At 38.8% G+C, this 26267-nt stretch overlaps 2 protein-coding genes and 2 long non-coding RNA genes across 4 annotated transcripts; 2 read left to right on the top strand and 2 right to left on the bottom strand.

The window, feature by feature from the left end:
* Positions 1-3022: 3022 nt before the first annotated feature.
* Positions 3023-5044, bottom strand: LOC135638144 (uncharacterized). Its single transcript, XR_010496523.1, has 3 exons — positions 4610-5044; positions 4385-4484; positions 3023-4154 (listed from the first exon to the last, which is right to left on the bottom strand). It is a non-coding gene; the product is annotated as an uncharacterized LOC135638144 (long non-coding RNA).
* Positions 5045-7076: 2032 nt separating this feature from the next.
* On the bottom strand, positions 7077-8102 carry LOC135638407 (glycine-rich cell wall structural protein-like). Its single transcript, XM_065151523.1, has one exon. It carries the CDS (start codon positions 8100-8102, stop codon positions 7077-7079), a length of 1026 nt encoding a protein of 341 aa, XP_065007595.1.
* Positions 8103-10312: 2210 nt separating this feature from the next.
* On the top strand, positions 10313-15050 carry LOC103985936 (uncharacterized). The gene is made up of 2 exons (XR_010496579.1): positions 10313-10802; positions 14567-15050. It is a non-coding gene; the product is annotated as an uncharacterized LOC103985936 (long non-coding RNA).
* Positions 15051-15500: 450 nt separating this feature from the next.
* LOC103985675 (uncharacterized) lies at positions 15501-16197 on the top strand. Its single transcript, XM_009403453.3, has one exon. The coding sequence runs from the start codon at positions 15626-15628 to the stop codon at positions 16007-16009; it is 384 nt and encodes a 127-aa protein (XP_009401728.2). The 5' UTR covers positions 15501-15625; the 3' UTR covers positions 16010-16197.
* Positions 16198-26267: the final 10070 nt, after the last annotated feature.

Raw genomic sequence — 26267 nt, 5'->3', positions numbered from 1 at the left:
ACACTAGATTATAACATATTCATTTTTACTTGGGGGTGCCTTTTTTTTCACTTGGATGCAAATACTTTTAGACTCTTACTTAAATAATTTGATCACATATACTCTTAAAAAAAATATTTAATTTTGATAATATTTTTTTAAAATAAATAATCTTATGATTGTGTTATAGTGATTTTATGAAATTTTGAATTGGTTTAGTAGAAGTTAACTAAGTTACACTCGATTATAGTATCAATTAAAAAATTAAAATTTGATGATTAATTATCATAAAATCTCAAAAAATATATAAATAATTATTATTATTTTAAGATAATTTCTTGTAATTCTATGAAAGTTTGGATTGGTTTAAAAGTTAACTAAGTTATATTCAAAATTAAACTAAGTTATGCTCAAAATTAAGTTATATTTGATCATAGAACCGATTCAAAAAACTCTAATTTTGATAATTAATTATCATAAAATTTTTATAAAAAAAGATACTAATCATGAATCATGAACAAGTAGGTTGGTGAAAGTTGACTAAGTTGCACTTGAAATTAAACTAAATCATACTCGATTATGGAACATGTAAAAAAAAAACTCTAATTTTGATAAATAATTATAATAAATTAAAAAATGATACTAATTATCTTATAACCATATCCTAGTGGTTTTGTAAAAGCTTGAATTGGTTTATTAGAAGTTGATAAGGTTATAGTCGATGACAATATCGATTCAAAAAAATCTAAATTTTGATAATTAATTATCAGGTATTTTATAAAAAAAAATAATCATCTAATAATTATTTTTTAAAAATATGAGTGGTTCAGTGAAAATTGACCCAATTATACTCAAAATTGAACTAAATTACACTCATAGAATCTATCCAAAAATTGATTGGGTTTGATTCATGAGCTTTTTTTTTTATCATTTATAAAATAAAAACATCCGTAAATAAAAATGAATATAAAAAATTATGAAAATTCTTTTCGTAAAATATCCAATAACATTCTATAGAAATTGGCAACTAATAATGATTAAGTTTGATCATTATTTAGCTTACTTGATGATATTTGAGGATCATCACCTAGCGGTCTTGCTAGGTGAAAGTGTTCATTGGATATATCAATTTTTCTCTCTCTCTCTCTCTCTCTCTCTTAGAACGACATTTATACAACCAAACTGTGAAAATAATATACAACCAATTCGAACTTCGTTTGGATGACTTCAACCTTATCAGATCAAAGATCGACCCGACAATGTATGACGATTTAAAGTATATCTTTGCTACTTAGGCATTCCTCTAATCAAAGTCGATTTATTTTTTGACATAAGGAAAAAAGAAAGGTCAATGTTAGTGTCATTGGTTGTGGATGCAAGTTCGGTGCTGATCCTATCTAATTGTTTTAGGAATGTGTTGATCCTATCTTGAGAATTATAATTATCAAAATAAATTACAAGATGAATGCTTCTTCGTGATTCTTCCAAATCAATATCGATAGGAATAGTGCTTAGGGTATGCTTGACAATCCTTTTTTGTTTCTTTTTTATCTTTAAGTTAGTAAGAGATCGGATGTGAGAACTTGAAAAGTGTTTTGGATCAAGATTGAATCTGAATGATGAAGAAAATAATTTTTTACATCAAACACTATCTACACGATTAGTATCGGACATACCTAATGAGCTCACTCAAATACTTAAGTTATATTGAGCTTCCTATATGTCACAGGCACTCAGTAGTTAATTAGATTCCGAATGATAATTAATTAAAAATACCAATCATACCAATAAATATAATCTTTGAAGGATCCACATTAACCTCAGCCATTGACATAAACTAATTACATTTTGTGAACTTAAAACTCAATCAAATCCTTCAAATATAAACTGAATCAAGTACTTTGTTTCGTACACTCTCGACGCAGCTGTTGCGAGGTCTCAACTCGAATCGTTCATTCCTCTGACATCATCATTCGAGACGCACTCGGAAGTCGACTTTATCGAAAAGAAAACAACAACAAAAGGTTTATTATTATTGGATGCGAAGCTCTTAAATCTCTCCCTGCCTTTACTGAACACAACCAGTGGATGTTCTACAAAACCGCGCGTTGATGCATGCAGTTGCGTCAGGTCGAACGCTTGCGTGCGTCTCGTACGAAAGCAGCGTTGTTTCGTTCACAACGGCAAAAGCAACGTAGCGTCCGCCGGGGTTTGCTCGGAAATGATGGGCATGATGACTCACACCGCATGATTCCTCTTCCAACTCCCAACTCGGTGGTGGCCTTCTTCGTACCACACATCATTTCAAGATAGAATTATGCCGAAGCGTTGTCGCCATGGGAAAGCAGCAAGCAAGTGCGAGGCACCGAGCCTTGCTATCTGACGCGATGGACCATCTTCCCATGATATGCTCTCTCGCTAGCTGACAGTGGAACTGGACTGCTATTGAGAATGATGCCAAATCAACATCAATTACAACTAAAAATAATTATATATATTCATATTTTAGTCACAGTTATGTTTGCATTATTTATCTAAAAGAAAACCATTACCATGCATTAGGAGAGTTGAAATGTATGCAATACCAATACAAGGATAAGGATTTTAGAATAAAAAAAAAAAAAAGAATAGCTATTATATGACAGAGATACAAAGTCAGAAAAACATAAAGGATAAAAAATTAGGCTTCTCATTTTCCTCATTTTGAATAATTTTTATGACAATATCTCCTTACACAACTACTAAACTTACACAATATGTTCATACAGACTAACGGTTAAGTGTTTGTACTATAGCTGTATTTGAATATGTAAAGAGCTAGAAAAGAGTAATGCTAATTAACCAATCTTATCATCTCTCAGGGGGAAAAAACCAATCTGTGAGAGTCAAATACACATGCTATGGAATCTTCGAATGAAGGATTTAATCTTAAGACCTTTTGATATCCTGAAACGAATCAACAAGTGAAAAAAAAATTTAATCTTCAACAATAATGTGTTGCATCTTCTTACAGGAAGAGTTTTAAAGCATAAAAGGCTGATTTAATAGATCTTAACAGGAGGTATTCGATAATAGGACCGAAATGAAGGTGGGAAGCATGTGAACCGAAGGTGTTCTCGTGAACTACGGCTTGCAGTACAGTGCAGGCACATATTCCACAGTTTCCTGAGACGCTAAAAAACATCGACAAGACGTAAATCGCATCCTCATTTTGCTAACACCAGTAGAATGATTTCACCTCTCGGGGTTGATGGACAATTAGAGATGAGAGCTTGTTTCCCGCAATGTTGCAATCAACAGGCTTCCCCCAGCTTTCACAATTTCCAATCACATTCCTGCTGAATATGGTCATGATGAACTCAAATGGATCGTTGAGAAGCAGCAGTGGAATCTCCGAGTGAAACACTTCCCGATGAACTCCCGAGAGTGCATGAGGTCATCTACCCCGTGGGAAGGGGAGAGACGAAGGCCAAGTCCCTTTCACAAGTCAGAGAGGGAACAGTAGCTCCGTGGATGAGAACAAAAGACCATTCATGAGTAGTTGTCCTTTCGGAGGACACTGGAACAGCTCCAAGTGCAGCAGTGTGGTTGAGGCTGGGTGGCTCTCATTTCATTGACCTTTTCCTTCTCTCGGTACAAAGTGTTCATCTTGGAGCTTGCTGTGGTATCAGCTTGGCACTTTGCTCATGGGGACAGAGGCATAGCCCACAGGAATAAGGGTTGTGAACTGAGCACTCTAATCATGTCTGCTGCTGCTGCTAGGTTTCGAGTAGGGCCTTGAGGGAGATGGAGTCGTTGATGTTGATTGCTCAATGCAATCTACAGCAGTTTGCCTTGGACTCACATGCATGGAGGGAATCTGGGACACTCGGATAGCATTGAACCCAAATCCTGCGAGGAGTTCTCAGAATCAAGTTTCTTCTCTGTTTCCTCCGGTTTCACCTTTTATGATGTCTGCTACGGTTCCAGCTTCTCCGCGATGAGCAAAATAAGCTTCACCTACACCAGATTATATCAGGTCGGACTTGGGTGGGATCCACGAAAGACCCATATCACTATCGATGGGTTCACATTTCTTCCCCATCTTGTAGAGGAATTTCCAACAACAGGATGGCTCTTTTGCATAAATATGTTACTCATCAAGCTCAAATTTATAGTCGGGTGGCTGCTGCTGACTGAATATGCCAGAGAGTTTTAGATATGTAATTGTAGCAGATCAAGTGTAAAGTATGCACAAAAGAAAATTTGATTACGTAAATAAGACAAACGAATTAAAGTACATCAAAGAACACTAACAAGCAGTTGAGCCTAAAAAAGGAATTTTGGAGAAGGTTACAACGTATGGAAGTGCACTATACCATTGGACATCAAAAAAATATGAAATACATGCATAGAGCAAGCATACCTGGTGATGGATTCAGGTGTCTGTATTGGGCTTCCTTAAGAAATGATGCAGATCCAATCAAACGTTTGGTAGGTCGTCAAGATGAAGGCTTTCGACAAACCTGACAATGAAGAGGCGGCCCCGTTTAAGCCAGAAGAAGTAAGATAGGGACACTAGTCATTTCAATCAAGAAGCCAGCCATTGCATGTGAAAACTTGCATGCCTAATCCCGACTTAAGAACTCACCATGTCTGCAAGTAAGAACTGCAAGCTGATACAACATTTCGTGTGACGAAGAACATGATACATAATCCATAGATGTGTTCCTTCTTATGGGATTCTTAAAGTAGTTTTCTGGATATTCAAGTGTCGGAAACCACTCTGCTACTCCTGAGGTTTTCACTGCAATCCTCAATGACGGAACAGTCTTAGAAATGTTGCCGAGTAAAACAAGCAAGCAAGCAAGCTGAGAGTTCACTCTTAACAGAGATACGTTTTTCCAATCCCGACTGATCTGCTAACTGAGGTGATTATACATGAAAACGCTTTTCTTACTCTATATGATATGCCATAAAGAAAAGTATTAAATCACACATGGAGAGATCAATGTAACAATTTGACAACATTATTTACAACTTAGAAGCACTCACACACAACTTCCATTTCCCTCCTTTTGTGGGCCACAGATTCAAGTTATAATGGCAAGAAATGGAGTAATCGGCCAATAATAGGAAAACGATCATAAGGCCACCTACAAATATCACAATGTGTTGCTACCAATCCATGCATGGCCTTATTGACACACTAAAACCAAGAAATATAACCACATGCTGCAGTTGAGGAAGACAAGAGACCATTATTTTCATAAATGTACTAAAGAATGTTGCTGATGAAATCCCTACCAAGAACAATGGGAGTGTAGAGGAGATCCTCAAATATCAAGCTTTGCAAATTGCGAAGATCCAACAAACCAAAAGGACCGTCAGATAATGTCAAGAATAACAATAAAGACATACAAAAGAAAGTTGACATATGCAAAGAAGAGTCATCAATACGAAGAAAGCTGGTTACAAACTCGAACACAACACTTACTATGAACGATCATCAAGTGAATTCTCACAATAACATAGAATGACATGCAAAAAAGTGACCACAAATTTCTGCATAATGAAAAGAACAATAACAGAAAAAATGTTCATAAAAGTCAGCTAGGTTTACCAAGAATTCTAATGGGAACCAAAATTAGTGAATCAGAAAAATAAAAAGATTAAAAAATCGACATCGAAAAAACCAAACTTCTAAAGACAAGTTAATATCAAACAGGAATATAATAACCTATGAGGACAAGTTTGTTTAGCACTTAATTTCTGCTCCTAGATATGGAAATTCAAACAAGAAAGTGTAGATGATTTTTTTATATTTAGATGTCCACCATGCATTGTGCTCATCTTTGATAATGCATGGCATTATAACCTCAGGATGTAACCCTCAAGATCAATGAGAATGCTATACATTTCACGTGACCATATTCTATTGCCTCTGTTTGTTCTTTGCCTCTCTTCTTCTTCCCTAATATTGAGAAGTATACAAGTCTCCGCTGAACAACTTGGCTTCGAACTTTTCCTTGAAGGTGTCTAGAGAAATCTCAAGAACTCCTCCCAAAGGCACTATAAGACAATTACTACCTAAGGGAAGAAAACCAAGTCATGAAAGAAAAATCAACCAAAGCCAATTACTTGGTCCGATTTTATCCAACACATCAACGTAACTTGAAAAGATCATAAGGATTGTTTAGTATTCATCCACGATGGATCAATTCATCATGAGACAATCAATCCAACCTCGTGGATCTTTGATTCCTCGCATTGGCTCACCACGAAGTCAAAGAAATCCCAAACTTGCTTTGCTCTTTGGGATGCGGTACGATACAAAACCCAGAGAGCAGTGATTCACATAGCAATAAATTGTTCGAAACTCCGAAAGGTTTTTCGAAATAACACAAGGGGCAATTAAATCTAAAGACGACGAGCATAAGAGGCCATCTTGCCACGATGGGAGAACGAGAGGATGTCACTCACAAAGCAAACGCAGCACCCAAAATGGCGAGGTGGATGCGTCATCAAGGGTTCTGACGGTCGTCGCCGTCGCGTTCGACTATGGAACGGGGAGGGAGGGAGAACGCCGGCATCGCCTCGATAGTGGCCATCTTTTCGGTTCGGTGCCAGAAACGAGTATCTGGAAGTGACGTGGGTTTTGCGCCGGATGTCTAATGGACGATCCTCAACGTTCATCGAAATCGGGAACAAATCTCAAAGCGATCGTCGGTACATCTCGATTCAAAACACTCCAACTGGTAGATCAACCGTTCATCACACATCTGTTCTCACACATCTCCCATGACTATTGTTATTGAGGTATATGGAAACTTTGACACTTAGATCAAAAGTATAATTAAACAACCGTAGGATAAAATAATAGGCATTGTTGGCATATGATCCTCCCAGATAAGGCCATCCTACAAATAATATACATGAAACTATTTATTTGATTTATGATAATAATAACAAACAGTACGTCAGCTCCGATCCAAGACAAGCAGCAAACATGGCAAATTGTCTCAGAAACATACGATGGACAGAAGCTTCACAACCAACAGCAACGTAACTCAGTACGTGACTGTAAGACTACATATGTAAGGTGACCATGCAACGTGCTAATGCTTCACTCGGTGACCACCACTGCCAAACCCGCCGCCACCTCCTCCTCCAAACCCTCCGCCACCACCAAATCCACCACCCCCTCCTCCTCCTAGTCCTCCCCCGAGTCCCCCACCTTTCCCATACCCACCCCCAGCACCACCACCCATGCCGAAACCACCACCTGCGCCACCACCAAACCCGCCACCCTTGCCAACTCCACCACCAAACCCGCCACCCTTTCCAAAACCGCCACCGGCACCACCACCAAACCCGCCACCTTTCCCAATTCCTCCACCAAAACCGCCACCCTTGCCGAAACCGCTACCGGCACCACCACCTTTTCCAAGGTGACCGCCGAGTCCACCACCACCACCACCAAGACCGCCGCCACCTCCAAGTCCACCACCATGGCCACCACCGAGACCGCCAGCACCTCCAAGTCCACCACCATGGCCACCACCGAGACCGCCAGCACCCCCAAGTCCACCACCATGGCCACCACCACCACCAAGACCGCCGCCACCTCCAAGTCCACCACCATGGCCACCACCACCACCAAGACCACCGCCACCTCCAAGCCCACCACCATGGCCACCACCGAGACCGCCACCACCCCCAAGGCCACCACCATGGCCACCACCGAGACCGCCACCACCCCCAAGACCACCACCATGGTCACCACCGAGACCTCCGCCACCTCCAAGGCCACCACCACCACCAAGACCGCCGCCACCACCAAGGCCACCACCACCACCAAGACCGCTGCCACCTCCAAGGCCATTACCACCACCAAGTCCACCACCGCCCAAGCCCCCTCCGCCACCAAGCCCACTCCCACCACCGAGTCCACCCCCACCATATCCGCCGCCGAGGCCAATACCCCTCCCGAAACCGGGGAAGAAGCCGCCACCTTTGGTCGGCCACAAGACCTTCTCCCTGCCCTTCTCGCCCCCCACTTCCCTCCCAAAAGCACTCGCAACAACACAGCTGAAGCAGAGCAGCAGCGCAAGCGGCGCTCTGCCAACCCCACTCCTCCCCATCGTTGTTTCTCGAGGCTACCACTACAAGCTGGTGCACTCGTTGGTACCGGGCGAGCACGCAGGAGAGGCTATTTATAGCAGCGGACTGCAGCTGCAAGTGAAGCCAGCGATGCGCGCCTCGCCACTTAAAAGAGACGGCATTGAAGGCGACGCAGTTGGCCGGTTGGCGACGTAATGGCCCGAATTGGAATAGAGACGGCTCAGGTGTGTGTGGCTGACGCACACGGTGCAAACTTGAAAGCCAATAGACAAATGCCACCTCGACAACATCGTAAAAAAAACACCAAAATCAAAATGCTTTCCTTTTGTTTCATTAGCCTGCTCGAGAAATGGGTGTGTGGCTCACACACCTTAACTTCTTATGCCATTCATGCAAATGGAATGGTGAAGAATATAGCTTTCAACTAAACACCAATTTGATAATGATTATGTAAGTTCTTTTAGTTAAGAGGAGAAAGTGTTCATGGTATATATATATATTGGTCACAATGTCATTAAAGAGGTATGACAACAATCTCTTTCTTAGTCTACCCACTCGTTGTACTTGATCAGTGGTTTGATGGAACCAATTGAATTTGACAACATGGAAGAGAACATCTTGATACCAAAAGAATCATCAAGAGAATTAAAAGTACAAACATAAAGAATAACATACACATAATTATGTAATTCAATTATCTTTGCCTGTTTTATAGAGTTAGATGTAGGGTCATCATAAAGTGAACTTTTATGTCTCCTTAATGCTTTGAGGAAGCATATGTTGTTGTTAACACCATAAGCTTGTTTATTTCTGAAATCATAACCTCTTTAGGGTAAGTTATCAGACTCTCTCTCTCTCTCTCTCTAGACATATAATTTGTGTAGCAGAAAATTGTTACAAACTTGAAGAAACCCACAAGTCAAAATAAGACATTTTCACGTACACGATGGACATCACAATCTCCACAGATGAAGAGAAATAGTCCGAGAACTGGATGCAGCTGTGCTTAAAGCTTTGGTAGAACAAGTAGACTAGACAAGAAAATTTTTCCCTTCAATAGCAATGCGTATACTCCAAGAAATGATTCGGCAGTCCAGCTTACTTGTGTTGCACCAGATTCATGCCAAGAGGAAAAGGAAGGTCATCATGACTTGCTATCATATATCTGTAATAGAAGCAGCAACAGAACACTGATAAATGACACGACATGTGTTGTGTGATTATTCTTGCAAACATTTTCTGAATCATTCAACATGTTTATGACAAACTATGCTTCCATTTCTCCTCTTCTTTCTCCAGCTTTGACTTCCTTTCCCCAACCCAAACAGGAGGCTTCCAGTGGAGTGCACGGTAACGAGATAAACCCAATTCTTACCGCCCACAGTGATGGAATACTTATTTTATTGACAACAGAAGCAAAAGCGACACAGAAAATGGTTATTCAAAGTTGGAAGTCAAGTGACGAGTATTGGGATGCAACAGTGGGATGAGCATTCATTTCATTGACATAAATGCTGCAAGTGTAGTAAATCTGATGTTGGGTGGTGGGATGAAGAATGGTCAAGGATGGCTGAGCTGGGCACCATATAATCTTGACAATAGATTTGGTGGAGAGGGGATTGGAGATTGATACGCCAGCAAAGTACTAAGTATGGTCACTTAGACTTAGTAGATAGCTGCACTCCAGCTACTGAGCCATTAGGATACTGGTGCCCCAGCACAGTAAATGTAGCATGTGACTCTTGTAGCAGCAGCACTGCACTTCATTTATTGTCCTTCTTTAGGGTGGTGCCAACAGCGGAACCAACCAGTGTTTGTGTGTAGACTTTGGGTTCGCTGCAATAACACTGGAACATGGCATTTAAAGCCATCGGGTGGGAGTAGATTTCTGGCTATCTACCAAGTCACCAAAGCATTAATATGGGGAGTTAGTGTGCTCGAAGACTTGCAGAGAGAGTATTGAAGATAGCCAGAAATGCTGATCTGATCACCTGCTGTTCTTTAATAAAGGTTCAAATGAAAAGAGGCAGAGTATTGAAGAGAAAGACTTCATCGTACAAAGGAGTAGATGAAGTTCTGCAAGCTTAGTTGTGCTTATAAGGTTGGATGCTTTCTTCAATTCTCTCCAAAGCAAATACCACACACCAATTCTATATAAATACTAGGATGGAAATGCCACAAACTCAAATCTTGTCCTCCGTCTTAAGTGGATAATTCACATGTATTAATCCATAAAAGGAAAAAGATAGTGATGGTGATGATTCGCTTGTTGGCATAGAAATTCTACATATTTACGTTGAGTTGATGATCCCATGTTGATTGCAAAAATGCTGTTGACTGTAGTAAGCTAAAGAAGAATGTTCTCATCCGTTATGGGTTGAGATTGTTCCGTACGTAATGCAATAGTCGCCCATCAAAGGCCCATATACTACTATGGGCCAATTGGCCGTGTCATTGCTGCGTGCTTCCGTCGCGTTGACACGCTGACACGAGGGTGGTCGAGCTACAGGAGGGTTGGGCGTGCTGTTCTTCGCGGCGGAGCTGCTGCAGTTGCCGGTAGAGCGTTGGTGCGGTGCTTCTCGAGGAAGCATAGCCCTGACATCCGCAGAATAAATCCGAAGGTGCCGAGGGAGTAAGCCACCGCAATCTCTCACAGCCTCTACCAGATCGTCAAGGACCATGGCCCCGTCTCCGTCTCCAACACTTGGAACCACGCCAAGGTGACAAAGCTTGGATCTTTCTGTTATACTTGCATATTTGTTTTATTTACTTGCAAGAAGAAAGTGAAATGGCGCTTAAGTATGGATTCTGCTTTTTTCTTTATTTTTCTTAGGCTACATAGTGTGTTGTTCATTTGCTGCTAACAAGATGAATGCGTTGCCTTTTAGGTGTTTGATGAAATGTCTGACCAAATTTTTATCGTCTTCCACCCCTTTGTTAATATTTACTAGTTCTCTCTCTCTCTCTCTCTAAAAGATAAGTAGCTATATTAAACAACCGAAACTACAAAAGTAGAGGAGAAGTAGTCTGAAGTGGGTGGTCGGTTTCAAAGAAGCTTCCAAGTAAAGATTTTGACTTTTGGGATTACCACAAGTTGTCATGCAATGTTTCAACCACTCTATGTATCGCCAGTATACTATTTGCTGTCTTTGAGAAATCTATAAGCATTGCTGGCTGTTAGGGAACCTTGTGGGGACAGGCTTCAAACTCAAGCATCGTTATAGGGGGAGGAGGGCACATGAAGCATACGAATGATGAGGAGAGGGTGAAAGAGCTCTTGCAGCTTAGTTAAATTCCAAGATCCATCCGAAATCAGATCAGCAACAGTATTCATGTTCTCAACAAAATTTATGCTAAAAATAATAGCCATCTACTGAATGATATGTTGCTGACCCAGGATCAGTCCGAACCTTGATACTTGCACCATTGTCAATGACAATTTGGAGACATTCTCTAATCAGATTAGTGAGGCAAGAAAAACCCCTTTCAACATGGAACATCCTTAATGGTCTATGGTCGACCCAGGGGTTGGGGTTACCATATTTAGTGAGGAGGATGTTTACCTAAAGTTTGTTTTCACGGTTGAGAAGAGGGAGGATACGTCTATAATTGATTTTTTTTTTTTTTTGACCAAGTTGAGGTCCCGTAAACGTAGTCCTCCATTGGGTTTAGGGCTGGTGATCTGGTCTCAGGAGATGAGTTTACATTTGGAATGGTTTGGGGAGTCATTTCAAAAGAAATCTTTGGATATTCTGTTCATATGAGAGACAACTTTGTCACTGATCCAAGAGGTCATAAGGGTATGGGTTGGAGTGGCGTTAATGATGGAGTTGTTGAATACAGCCTTCCCAGCTTGGCTAAGGAAACCATTATACCAGCCCTTCACCTTTGCAAGGGTCTTGTCCACCATTCTACTTTGGAGGGAAATCGAGATTCTATTGTGAGAGATGAAGGAGCCCAAGTAAGGCATAGGCCAAGTGCCTTTTTTAATGCCAAGGATGCTACATATTTTATGCTTGATGGGTGGGGGACAATTTCTAGGGAAGAAAATATTGGATTTGTCCAAGTTGGCCTTAAGGCTAGTGAGGTTGGCAAAGAAATCCAAGGTCAAAAGGACGCTATGGTAGGATTTTGGGTTTGCTTGAAAGGAGATATTGACATCATCAGCGAACCTGAGGTGAGAGTCCTTGATCCCCTTAATATTGAAGGGGGTAAGCTTGTTGTTGTTGACGAGACTGGTGAGGATGGAGGCGAGCAGTTGTTGGACAAGGATATAAAGGTAAGGGGATATGGGATCCCCTTGCTGAATGCCTTGATGTCTTCTGAACTAGTTCAAAGGGTTTCCATTTACCAAATAGGTGAAAGAGGGGGAAACCAAGCATTTCGTGATCCAGCTTAAGAAGGTACTAGGAAAGTTCACAAGGTAAAAGGTCTTGCTAGTGGCAATCCAAGAGATATTGTCAAATGCTTTTTCTAGGTCAAGCTTTAGGATAACAAGAGAGAAGCTTCCTTTAGATGGCTATGGAATGGACCAGCTCGTTGGCTATAAGGATGTTGCTGCGGATGGATCACCTTGCTTCAAAGGTAGATTGTTCCTGTTGGACAAGGTGATTAAAGTGATTGCGGAATCTGTTGGTAAGTTTCTTGGACAGAAACTTATAGATGACAATGTCAGGGTTATCTTTATTGGGGATGAGAACAAGGAAGGTCCTACACTATCTGTGAGGGAGAAAGGGAGCATTCTGGAAGGAGTTGAAAACTTGAAGGATGAGAATTTTCAGGGTGTCCCAGTAAGTGAGATAGAACTCCACATTGAAGTCATCAAGGCTGGGGCTCTTACCCTTCCCCGTTTGCTTCAAGGCAGTGTGGATTTATCGAGAATGAAGGGGGCACAGAGCTGATTATGGTCAGAGTTCACGAGGGTGCAAAGTGAGGGAAGAAGGTTCTAATCCTCAAGAAACTGATTGATAGAACAAGACCAGAGACGGGTATACCAATCTGAGAATTGGGCTAGGATAGCCTTGTTCTCCTGGATCAGGTCGTCATAGTCAAGTTTGAGGATGTTGATGTGGTTTTTCTGTTTCCTGAAGGTCCTAGTGAGTCTGAAGGCCTGTATGAGGAGGGGAGCGTGGTTAGACGTCACCTAGCAAGGTGCTGGACTGCAGTGTGATAAAAAGGTTGAACCAGGACTGGTTTCTTAACGCTCTATTAAGCCTAGCAGAGATGCGAGAAGACCCATAACGGTTGTTACACCAAGTAAAATGCTGTCCATGAAAATCAAAATAGAGGCCAGTCCGAAAGATGAAATTTTGGACATGACTTGTGGTTCTATTCCCTTTGCCATAGAAGCCCTTGCGTTTATGAACAACAGGAAAGCATTTATGAACAACCTTCTCCTATCCTAGGAAAGCATTCTTAAAGTTTATAAGCGGTTGCTTTTTCTTCCATGGTTTGAGCATTAATGCCATATTACTAGTGTATTTTTTCTTGGTCCATGAGAGATTTATTATGCTTAAATAATAAGTCATCAAATTGCAGCCAAGTAATAACCAGAGTATTCTTCTAAAATATTAGAATCGCAAATAGTCACCTGTAAAATCAAAATTAGGATAACTCTTTTGTTGTCATTACTCCATGATACTAGTTCTCACAATTTCAAGATTTTGATTTTACAAAATAAATATCCTAGTCATCAACTTTTTGTTGCCGTGCCAACCAACCATAATATTGAATGTGATTTTCAAGTGAACAAATATTAGATCTCATAAGATATATTCTATATAAACTTCTAATTATGATGAAAAAAATTGAAAGTCTAGTCTAGTCTAAATTAAACTAAAAACATGAGTCCATGTGCTTTGGATGCATCATTTGGCATTAAAAGAAAAAAAAAATTAAAGTCTAATTCAGACTCAATCAAGCTTTAAAACCATGACACCATTTGGATTGAGATATATCATGTTCCAATGCTTAAGTTCATTATTATGAAGGCTAGAGTCATCATTTCTTTGGCTTGGTTGGACTGTGCCAAGTAGTATATTCAAAAGAAAAAAATATAGATAATGTTAAGAAAAATTAATATTTTTTATCCTCATGTATTAGTTGACTCCAAATAGTTCAAATTTTATGACTTTGTTGTTGTTGTTGTTGTGTGTCTACATTGACACAAGATTGTGCATATGGACTCTGTTTCATGTTGATATCCTATGCTTTGCTTTGTGATAAACTAATTTGATCAAATTTTACAGCATTTTTTAACATCAAGAAACCTATGGCAATGTGATGTGGAGGTATGGTGCTGTTTGCTCAAATTTGTTGATTTTACTTGGAAAAGCTTTGACGTTTAAAACCATGTAAATTTTTTTCTTTTTTATTTTTTAGGCTGCAAGAAAGGAATTTTCTGTTATACCATTGTGTACTACATGTTGTGACAAATCTGATTTAATTATCACTATTACGGTTGATAGAACATTCATTTGTCCAGGAATCTAGCATCAATGGATCGAACAGTAAAACCCATATGAAAATCATGCTGAAATGGATGATGGGTAGGAAGATGCTCAAGATTTCATGTACTCATGTTGATTCTGCAAAAGAAGTTTCACCGCTCTATTCTGCCGGAAGATCCTCAAGCTCTGCACCACCATCTGACACACTGAATGACTCTAGGCAAGGAGAAAAAAGCAGACACAAAGTACATCAAATAGGAGGGGGATATGAAGTATGTTTCATGCCACCGCGAAAAGGATAAGCTGTGCTCAATGTTGTGAGTGAACAACGTCATTATCTTGTCATTAGATAAACATGTTTCAACCTCAACACCCTAAGTCCATAATTCATGTGAATCCTAATGTAACGTTTTTAGCTTGTGATGACCAATTGTGAGCACGGTGTTTATTATGCTGTTATTTATTTTCATGCTGACGAGAGCCTATCTAAGTATTATTTCCAAAACTTGGTTCTTTTTATGGTTCTGTTTTCTATGATTTTTTTGGTCCTACGGTGAAATGTTTAGGGTCTTTATCTGAGAAGGAAATAATATACCTCGTTCTGTGTATGAGATCACGTCATATATATATATATATATATATATATACACACATGGACATTGTAGTAGGACTTGGTCAAATAATTCATTATCTCTGTCATTGTCATTATGATTAGGCAAAATTGCACATATTCCTGTGATTTTCATATTTATCCTTCTAAATTTTAGTGTATTAAATTACATTTTTAAAACTTAGTTTAAATTAATTAATATTAATGATTAATCTAAACTTTAAAAGATAAAAATAGGTTACTTCTAAATTTTCTTTTTTTAAAAATCAAATCTATTTTTTTATTATTGTTGTTTATTTCTTTAGTTGGCGTTTCACGACCCGTTCCCCTATCGCTCACCAACCGAAGCTAAAAGCGGATCCCACGAACGTGGCAACTAAAGAGAACGCCTCCTTCACCTTCTCGTTCGCGTTTCTTTCCCCGAAAGACGCGACGCGGCTTTGATAATTAGGGTTAGGGATTCGTCCTGCGTCTTTGGCGAGCCATGGCGACCTCCCGCCGGCTCTCCTCCGTGTACCCCGTCGTTCTCCTCGCCCTATCCCTCCTTTGTCTCCTCGTCGCCGCCGCTAGTTCCGAGGACTTTGACGCCGCCGCTGACGCCGTCGATCTCTGCGGCGGAAGATCCGACGGGGTAGCCCCCTCTTGCCGCATCAATTGCTTCCGGCCGGACCCCGTCTGCGGCGTGAACGGCGTCACGTACTGGTGCGGGTGCCCGGAGGCGACGTGCGCCAGCGTCCGCGTCGCGAAGAGGGGGCCCTGCCAGGTCGGCAACGGCGGGAGCGGCCTCGTCTCCGGCCAGGCCTTCCTCCTCCTCCATATCGTCTGGCTCATTGTCCTCGGCTTCGCCGTCCTCTGTGGCTTCCTTTGAGCTTGCCTTCTTGGATGAAGGGTCGCCGGTATTTCTTCTTGTCTGTTTCGCCTCTTGTAATGTCCCATTATTTTCATTCACTTGTCAATTCGTTGTGTCAGAGAGCATTTGATACCATTCTTGTATCGATTGTAGTTAGCTGTAATCTTCTGGACATTTTGAAATCATATATTATTTGTTTCTTCTGACCTTAAGTGTTTATGCAATTCTTCTCATTAATTGGACGAGGGATCTCCATGTGAGAAAAAAAATAAATTCAAACAACCTTTTTGTGTTTGCTGGGATTATCTAACTCGTTGTTCCCCTTTACTGAAAATGTTAAATATGAATATGGCTTATGCATATAGTTTTATCCAGGAAGGATTTGATACCAAGATGATGTCTTGGTTCTGATGAAGATTAATCCGATCCTTGGGATGTAAAAGAATGGAAATTACATGACACATCATAAGAACCCTGCTGTTTGAGCTATTCTGTGTAATTGTGGATTCATAGTTTTCCTCAGAGCTAAAGTGAATCCATATGTTTTCAGCATTCTTTATCAAGAGTAGACTTACACTGTTTCAGGTAGTTTTTGTAATTGTGGATTCATAGTTTTCATCAGAGCTAAAGTACATCCATATGTTTCAGCATTCATTATCAGGATTTGCACTATTTCACATTTGTTCTTTTTCTTGTTTACCTCATTATTTCTCATTTGAGGGCGATTCTTGGTGTCAAGGTAAAGTTGATCACAGTTTGAGTTACGAAAACAACTACTATGCTTACAGGGATTTGACCATGTGCAAATCTTGCATTGGCAGGTTTGACTTTTGCTTCAGTTGTTTGTTTTCTTTTTTTGTTTCCCTCATTAGTTGTCATTTGAGGGTATTTTTGGTGTCAAGGTAAAGTTGCTCCTTGCAGTAATGTAGATGTTCATGGTTTGAGTAATGAAAACAACCATTATGCTTACAGGGATATGACCTTGCCCAAATGTTGCATTGACAGGATCCTTGTGTACTGGTTGCCCTCAGTATCTGCCATTCCTTTGGTATGTTATAGTTTAACATTTTCATTGTGATGTGTGCATGATACATCTAATCATATACCTAATAAAGGATATCAACACTAGTAGGGCAGGCATTTAATTGCACAAGGTGTTGAGGACAACCCTTATAATGTCATTTTGTCATGTATATTAGTTTAACACTTCTTTATGGTGCCTGCATGATGCTTCTAATCATCTACCTAGTAAAGCATATGGATGCCAGGAGGGAGAGCACTTACTTAATTGCACAAGGTATCCAGTCTGCATCTAGCCAACTTTTCAATTTCTTTGTTGATACTTGTCACAGTTTGCTAAAGAGATAGTAGTAGCTTATCCCTACATATTGCTTGTTGCAAGAAATCATGGCTTCTTTTACTAAACCTAAGTGGGAATAAAACAATATTTTTGTAGATCGATGTATTTAGCATCCTGTGCAATTGAGTTGCTTATTTTATCTGAGTGCTGTAGTAGGTAAATCCAGTATTTTAGATCCATTGTTGTGTCCACACTGACTGAACACATTGATGTATATAATTTGGATGGTAATTTCATCATTGTCAATATTGACATATACATGTTATGGATGACAGTTGGGGATCCATATCTTTTAATGGTAAGTGATCACGCTTTTTTGTCGTCTATTTGATAAATGATCTATAAGCAAGCACGAAATATTATCACACGACTTCTAGTGGTATGGAAGGAAACCTAAGGACATTCTTCGTTTTTGTTGCTTGCAAAATTATGCTTATTATACCGCTTATGATTTTTTTATTGGTGTTATTGGAATTATTTATAAGAGATAAATTAAATGAAAAATCCTTCAGTTTTATGAGATTGTTTCAATGCATTACCCATCTTTCCCTATATGTCAAATACTTGTTTTTAGACGAAACGGGGATAGGGACGACGGAGAATCCAAAGAGTCGTTATCTATATTCTTCTAATTAATTTATTTTATTTTAAAATAAATTATTATTAAAATTAATTAATAATATTAAAATTTTATAAATAATAATTATAAAATATTTATGTTTAAATATTATTATGATATTATTATTATTATTATCAAATTTTCATATTATTAATTAATTTTGAGAATAATTTATTTTTTAAAATAGAATGAATTAACTTGGAGAATAAGAAGAACCTGAGTTTTCAACAGAAATTTCCACCCCCATCCCGCTGGCCTTCCTATTCAGGAAGAAATAATGAAAAATCCAATGCTGAGGAATCAAGGGCAGTTATACCTCAAGAAAGAAATCAATACTAAGGTCCTCGAATCTCACCTCATAAAATTCACTGCAAGGATGTAGAAAAATGAACTGAGGTAGCATTAGCTAGTCAACCTTTCAGATGATAAAAGCTTCTAAATACACGCAATCAGATCTGCAACAGTAGTGCAGCTCTCCCAAGTCATGTAACATCCAAATCATTGTCCTTGACATGTTTCTAACTTATTTCCAGACCAATGTACTCGAGATATGTTTAAACTTGTTTCTCCTGTTTCTGAAGAAGAGATGCCAGTCCTATAGGCCAGAAATTAGTCACTGGAGGCTCTTGCTCTTGCTTCTTAGCCACTTCGGAGGATCTGCAATGCGCACACACCATAAAGCATGAAGGAACATACACTGACTACAAGGGTAAAAGAAAAAGAAATCTCATGTGATTTTATGTAATATAAGCCACATTGAAATGTTGAAGCACAGGCAGTAGGTAAGTACAAATTGAAATGTTATGAGCTGCACTGCTGTCTGCTGTAATAAAGAAACCCAAGCAGCACATCCAACAAGTGGAACCACTTTTATTGCTTCCTTTTCTTTATTTACTGTAACCACATATGTGGATTATTGGCTGTCAAATAGAACCACAAACATGCTAAACTATCTGATACTGCACGTGACAAACCCATTTGTTGCGTTGCACTCTGATAGGAAAACCTCATCTAACTAAAGCTTATTAAAGCAAGATGAAAGAGAATATTTCCTACTCACATTCTGATTACTACTGAGATAGAAACATGAAGCAGCCGCTTGTAGCCTCCAGAATAAAGAAGCTTTAGTATCCTTAGTGCATGCCCCATTATTGCTGAAGCAGCAAAACCGAACAAGTTTAACATCTATTGTCACAGATTGTACAGCTTCTGCCCCATGTCATCCGTGCAAGCTTTTCTCCTAAAACAGCTTTATATTCAAACTGGAACCACAGTTTCCAACCTAAGGTTTACAATATGATAGCTGTCAATATTCCCAAGTCAGAGATGCAAATGCTTGAACACCAGGCTAAGATTTCATATTCTTCAACGGCCGAGTGCATCCTAAGTTTTTCTGATTTCCATGGTTTACTTTAGTACTACCACTTCAGTACAATAATGATTGTTCATTGGAGTCCGCAGATTATGACATAGTGGCACTGGAAACAATCATTGTTCTATAGACGGGAATAGACTTATAATGGATTCGCTTGGTCCAGTGCCATTCTAAAAAGTGAATTTTACAACTTTAAGCAAGCTTAAGAAATGACACTCATGAACAACATCTCACTAACATTGCAAGATCCAAAAGAGCTATTCTACTGTCTAACCATGTTTAAAACTTTGATACCGTGTCTTCTTGATGTCAGAGATGCAAATGCTTGAACACCAGGCTAAGATTTCATATTCTTCAACGGCCGAGTGCATCCTAAGTTTTTCTGATTTCCATGGTTTACTTTAGTACTACCACTTCAGTACAATAATGATTGTTCATTGGAGTCGGCAGATTATGACATAGTGGCACTGGAAACAATCATTGTTCTATAGACGAGAATAGACTTATAATGGATTCGCTTGGTCTAGTGCCATTCTAAAAAGTGAATTTTACAACTTTAAGCAAGCTTAAGAAATGACACTCATGAACAACATCTCACTAACATTGCAAGATCTAAAAGAGCTATTCTACTGTCTAACCATGTTTAAAACTTTGATACCGTGTCTTCTTGATGTCAGAGATGCAAATGCTTGAACACCAGGCTAAGATTTCATATTCTTCAACGGCCGAGTGCATCCTAAGTTTTTCTGATTTCCATGGTTTACTTTAGTACTACCACTTCAGTACAATAATGATTGTTCATTGGAGTCGGCAGATTATGACATAGTGGCACTGGAAACAATCATTGTTCTATAGACGAGAATAGACTTATAATGGATTCGCTTGGTCTAGTGCCATTCTAAAAAGTGAATTTTACAACTTTAAGCAAGCTTCAGAAATGACACTCATGAACAACATCTCACTAACATTGCAAGATCTAAAAGAGCTATTCTACTGTCTAACCATGTTTAAAACTTTGATACCGTGTCTTCTTGATGTCAGAGATGCAAATGCTTGAACACCAGGCTAAGATTTCATATTCTTCAACGGCCGAGTGCATCCTAAGTTTTTCTGATTTCCATGGTTTACTTTAGTACTACCACTTCAGTACAATAATGATTGTTCATTGGAGTCGGCAGATTATGACATAGTGGCACTGGAAACAATCATTGTTCTATAGACGAGAATAGACTTATAATGGATTCGCTTGGTCTAGTGCCATTCTAAAAAGTGAATTTTACAACTTTAAGCAAGCTTAAGAAATGACACTCATGAACAACATCTCACTAACATTGCAAGATCTAAAAGAGCTATTCTACTGTCTAACCATGTTTAAAACTTTGATACCGTGTCTTCTTGATGTCAGAGATGCAAATGCTTGAACACCAGGCTAAGATTTCATATTCTTCAACGGCCGAGTGCATCCTAAGTTTTTCTGATTTCCATGGTTTACTTTAGTACTACCACTTCAGTACAATAATGATTGTTCATTGGAGTCGGCAGATTATGACATAGTGGCACCGGAAACAATCATTGTTCTATAGACGAGAATAGACTTATAATGGATTTGCTTGGTCTAGTGCCATTCTAAAAAGTGAATTTTACAACTTTAAGCAAGCTTAAGAAATGACACTCATGAACAACATCTCACTAACATTGCAAGATCTAAAAGAGCTATTCTACTGTCTAACCATGTTTAAAACTTTGATACCGTGTCTTCTTGATGTCAGAGATGCAAATGCTTGAACACCAGGCTAAGATTTCATATTCTTCAACGGCCGAGTGCATCCTAAGTTTTTCTGATTTCCATGGTTTACTTTAGTACTACCACTTCAGTACAATAATGATTGTTCATTGGAGTCGGCAAATTATGACATAGTGGCACTGGAAACAATCATTGTTCTATAGATGGGAATAGACTTATAATGGATTCGCTTGGTCCAGTGCCATTCTAAAAAGTGAATTTTACAACTTTAAGCAAGCTTAAGAAATGACACTCATGAACAACATCTCACTAACATTGCAAGATCCAAAAGAGCTATTCTACTGTCTAACCATGTTTAAAACTTTGATACCGTGTCTTCTTGATGTCAGAGATGCAAATGCTTGAACACCAGGCTAAGATTTCATATTCTTCAACGGCCGAGTGCATCCTAAGTTTTTCTGATTTCCATGGTTTACTTTAGTACTACCACTTGAGTACAATAATGATTGTTCATTGGAGTCCACAGATTATGACATAGTGGCACTGGAAACAATCATTGTTCTATAGACGGGAATAGACTTATAATGGATTCGCTTGGTCTAGTGCCATTCTAAAAAGTGAATTTTACAACTTTAAGCAAGCTTAAGAAATGACACTCATGAACAACATCTCACTAGCATTGCAAGATCCAAAAGAGCTATTCTACTGTCTAACCATGTTTAAAACTTTGATACCGTGTCTTCTTGATGTCAGAGATGCAAATGCTTGAACACCAGGCTAAGATTTCATATTCTTCAACGGCCGAGTGCATCCTAAGTTTTTCTGATTTCCATGGTTTACTTTAGTACTACCACTTCAGTTCAATAATGATTGTTCATTGGAGTCGGCAGATTATGACATAGTGGCACTGGAAACAATCATTGTTCTATAGACGAGAATAGACTTATAATGGATTCGCTTGGTCCAGTGCCATTCTAAAAAGTGAATTTTACAACTTTAAGCAAGCTTAAGAAATGACACTCATGAACAACATCTCACTAACATTGCAAGATCCAAAAGAGCTATTCTACTGTCTAACCATGTTTAAAACTTTGATACCGTGTCTTCTTGATGTCAGAGATGCAAATGCTTGAACACCAGGCTAAGATTTCATATTCTTCAACGGCCGAGTGCATCCTAAGTTTTTCTGATTTCCATGGTTTACTTTAGTACTACCACTTCAGTACAATAATGATTGTTCATTGGAGTCGGCAAATTATGACATAGTGGCACTGGAAACAATCATTGTTCTATAGATGGGAATAGACTTATAATGGATTCGCTTGGTCCAGTGCCATTCTAAAAAGTGAATTTTACAACTTTAAGCAAGCTTAAGAAATGACACTCATGAACAACATCTCACTAACATTGCAAGATCCAAAAGAGCTATTCTACTGTCTAACCATGTTTAAAACTTTGATACCGTGTCTTCTTGATGTCAGAGATGCAAATGCTTGAACACCAGGCTAAGATTTCATATTCTTCAACGGCCGAGTGCATCCTAAGTTTTTCTGATTTCCATGGTTTACTTTAGTACTACCACTTGAGTACAATAATGATTGTTCATTGGACTCCACAGATTATGACATAGTGGCACTGGAAACAATCATTGTTCTATAGACGGGAATAGACTTATAATGGATTCGCTTGGTCTAGTGCCATTCTAAAAAGTGAATTTTACAACTTTAAGCAAGCTTAAGAAATGACACTCATGAACAACATCTCACTAGCATTGCAAGATCCAAAAGAGCTATTCTACTGTCTAACCATGTTTAAAACTTTGATACCGTGTCTTCTTGATGTCAGAGATGCAAATGCTTGAACACCAGGCTAAGATTTCATATTCTTCAACGGCCGAGTGCATCCTAAGTTTTTCTGATTTCCATGGTTTACTTTAGTACTACCACTTCAGTTCAATAATGATTGTTCATTGGAGTCGGCAGATTATGACATAGTGGCACTGGAAACAATCATTGTTCTATAGACGAGAATAGACTTATAATGGATTCGCTTGGTCCAGTGCCATTCTAAAAAGTGAATTTTACAACTTTAAGCAAGCTTAAGAAATGACACTCATGAACAACATCTCACTAACATTGCAAGATCCAAAAGAGCTATTCTACTGTCTAACCATGTTTAAAACTTTGATACCGTGTCTTCTTGATGTCAGAGATGCAAATGCTTGAACACCAGGCTAAGATTTCATATTCTTCAACGGCCGAGTGCATCCTAAGTTTTTCTGATTTCCATGGTTTACTTTAGTACTACCACTTCAGTTCAATAATGATTGTTCATTGGAGTCGGCAGATTATGACATAGTGGCACTGGAAACAATCATTGTTCTATAGACGAGAATAGACTTATAATGGATTCGCTTGGTCCAGTGCCATTCTAAAAAGTGAATTTTACAACTTTAAGCAAGCTTAAGAAATGACACTCATGAACAACATCTCACTAACATTGCAAGATCCAAAAGAGCTATTCTACTGTCTAACCATGTTTAAAACTTTGATACCGTGTCTTCTTGATGTCAGAGATGCAAATGCTTGAACACCAGGCTAAGATTTCATATTCTTCAACGGCCGAGTGCATCCTAAGTTTTTCTGATTTCCATGGTTTACTTTAGTACTACCACTTCAGTTCAATAATGATTGTTCATTGGAGTCGGCAGATTATGACATAGTGGCACTGGAAACAATCATTGTTCTATAGACGAGAATAGACTTATAATGGATTCGCTTGGTCCAGTGCCATTCTAAAAAGTGAATTTTACAACTTTAAGCAAGCTTAAGAAATGACACTCATGAACAACATCTCACTAACATTGCAAGATCCAAAAGAGCTATTCTACTGTCTAACCATGTTTAAAACTTTGATACCGTGTCTTTTTGATTAGACAGAAAGTTTCAAGAACCATAGAGCAGAAGGGAAGAAAAAACTAAGGAACCATGAAACTGAAAGCAAAGCAATTATGTCGGAATATATAGAGGACACAAGCACCAAAAGAAAGAAATAGAAGGTATATGACCAGAACACTTACGCACAAGGCACCGGCCCCTCATAAGCAAATGTTGATATGCCTTGCCTCTGTTTATGCTTGGGATTGGCAGTACATAACACATAAACTCTCCCCCGACGTTTAACTGTCCTACAAAACTCACATAGCTTCTTTACTGATGACCGCACCTTCATGGCTGTGCGAAATCAGAAAAATATAATCAGCTTCAAAAGAAAAAGAGAACTCATTTACTGAACCACCCTTGTCAATATGTATCAATTCAGGAAGTAATGAATTGACAATGGTCTGCACACGTGCTTAACTGTATGAAAAGTCAATCTTGATGTCTAGCATGGAATTCATAATCTCAAAAAAAGTAGAAAAAGTCAATTCAATAGGCACAGGAAAAAGGTTAGTCAAATAAGGGAAGAAAAGATAAATAATCATGGAATTCTTTTTCCTCTCAGACAGCAAGAAAGGGCATTTGCCACATTATCAAACTGCATGATAGAACTGTCTATGGTTCAATCAACAAAAACCATGGACATCATTAGCAGTCAAAAAGGAAATAGTATAAATAAGAACAGTTTCAAACGAGAATGAAAGTTTACAATAATCATAATCTAAAGGGAGAGGAGTACATGATTCTTTTTGGTTGAAATTAGTCTTAAGTTCAGCCCAAATTCAAATACAAACCAAAGTATGTGTTATAGAACTAGAATTTCAATATCCCCTTAACATGTCAGAATTAGTATGGATTTGCAGAATGAAGAACCCCAACCAAGCAAACCTAACTTTGTTTGAAAAGATTTGTCCGAGGCTGCCTCAAGTAGGACTGCCAATTGGATCAGCTCAAGCTGAATGGAAAAGCACCTAATCACGTACAAACTTCACCTGTTTCACCAGAACCTCTTCAACCATGCTACATAAGATGATAGTTATTGTTCCAATAAACAATGTCCATGGAACCCTATTCAAGCAAGTGAGATGATAGTCACTCTTCCACTCAACAACCTGCTAACTGATGTTCCTTCTCACCCAGTTCTATTTGTTTTGCCCCAATACAAACTCTATTGCAGGACGGAGCACTAAGCTATATCAACAAGTGCCAAACACAGCAAATTCATCGGAGGAATACATCGAGAACAAGGCGATATCATCGAAAATTAATCGAGAAGATAATCCTCCTCAACAGCTTTAGTAGTCTCTGGTAGTTACTTTCACGGATCAAAACATAACCAAACTAAGGGTCCATCATCCAGTTTCTTAAATTCTTCTCAAAGAGAAAACGAATCCAAATCACGGACAGCAAATAGAAGATCACCGCATAAAAGCTTACATCCAAATCAAAGCATAAGCAAGGAAATAGCACGAAGTTAACTAAAGCACCGATCTAACAGATCAATGACCTCAACCGAGTTGTGATTGCTTCCCCTTTCGCGGTTTTAGGGTTCGAGAGTGACGGATGGACGGGGAACGCAGAAATAGAGATGGATCATGGATGACGCAAGCAAGCGAAACGGTAAGGAAGTGATCCCAATGATGTAGTGATCTGAACCGTCCATCACTCCCTGAGATGGCTTGCTCGAGAGGAGCAGAACCCTTCCATTGTTGTCACCCGTTGATGGAAGTGGGTCGGGTTTCTTCTGTAGTCGTATTTATCCGATCCGTTTTAAGTCGGATACTAATTAGTGATTGCCATTAATTAGGCTTGGGATCAACATAAATGAAAAAAATATATAGACATTTTTCTAACATAATTCAATAGCAAAATCACTTATCAAATATATGACACGTAAGATCACGTTGCATCTACATATCCTATTGTATAACTTGGTTTTATTATCATCACTCATTTTACTACTTAATCTTTTTAATCTTCATCAAATTGTCTTATTGGTTTCGAGACTTCTGTTATGTTTGATTTGAATAATATGTTTCTTCACTAAAATTATGATGATTCAGATGGTATCATGATAGGTGATAGTAGAAGTTTCAGAATAACATATCTTAGTTCTACAAACCTTTCGACTCCCTCTAAAAAAAACTTAATATCTATATCTAAAATATATATTTCTAATAATATTCCTATTGAATTTTTACCTTCTTCATTTATTACGTAAGATCTCAATATGAGGGCA

This window comes from Musa acuminata, chromosome BXJ3-5 (assembly GCF_036884655.1).
Source record: "Musa acuminata AAA Group cultivar baxijiao chromosome BXJ3-5, Cavendish_Baxijiao_AAA, whole genome shotgun sequence".
Classification (NCBI taxonomy): Eukaryota; Viridiplantae; Streptophyta; class Magnoliopsida; order Zingiberales; family Musaceae; genus Musa; species Musa acuminata.
Note: the sequence above shows the minus strand (reverse complement) of the source record. Positions and strands in the feature narration are given on the sequence as shown.

Excerpts from the sequence above, each read along its gene's own strand:
- LOC135638407 (XM_065151523.1), bottom strand. The coding sequence starts at position 8,102 with ATGGGGAGGAGTGGGGTTGGCAGAGCGCCGCTTGCGCTGCTGCTCTGC.
- LOC103985675 (XM_009403453.3), top strand. The coding sequence starts at position 15,626 with ATGGCGACCTCCCGCCGGCTCTCCTCCGTGTACCCCGTCGTTCTCCTC.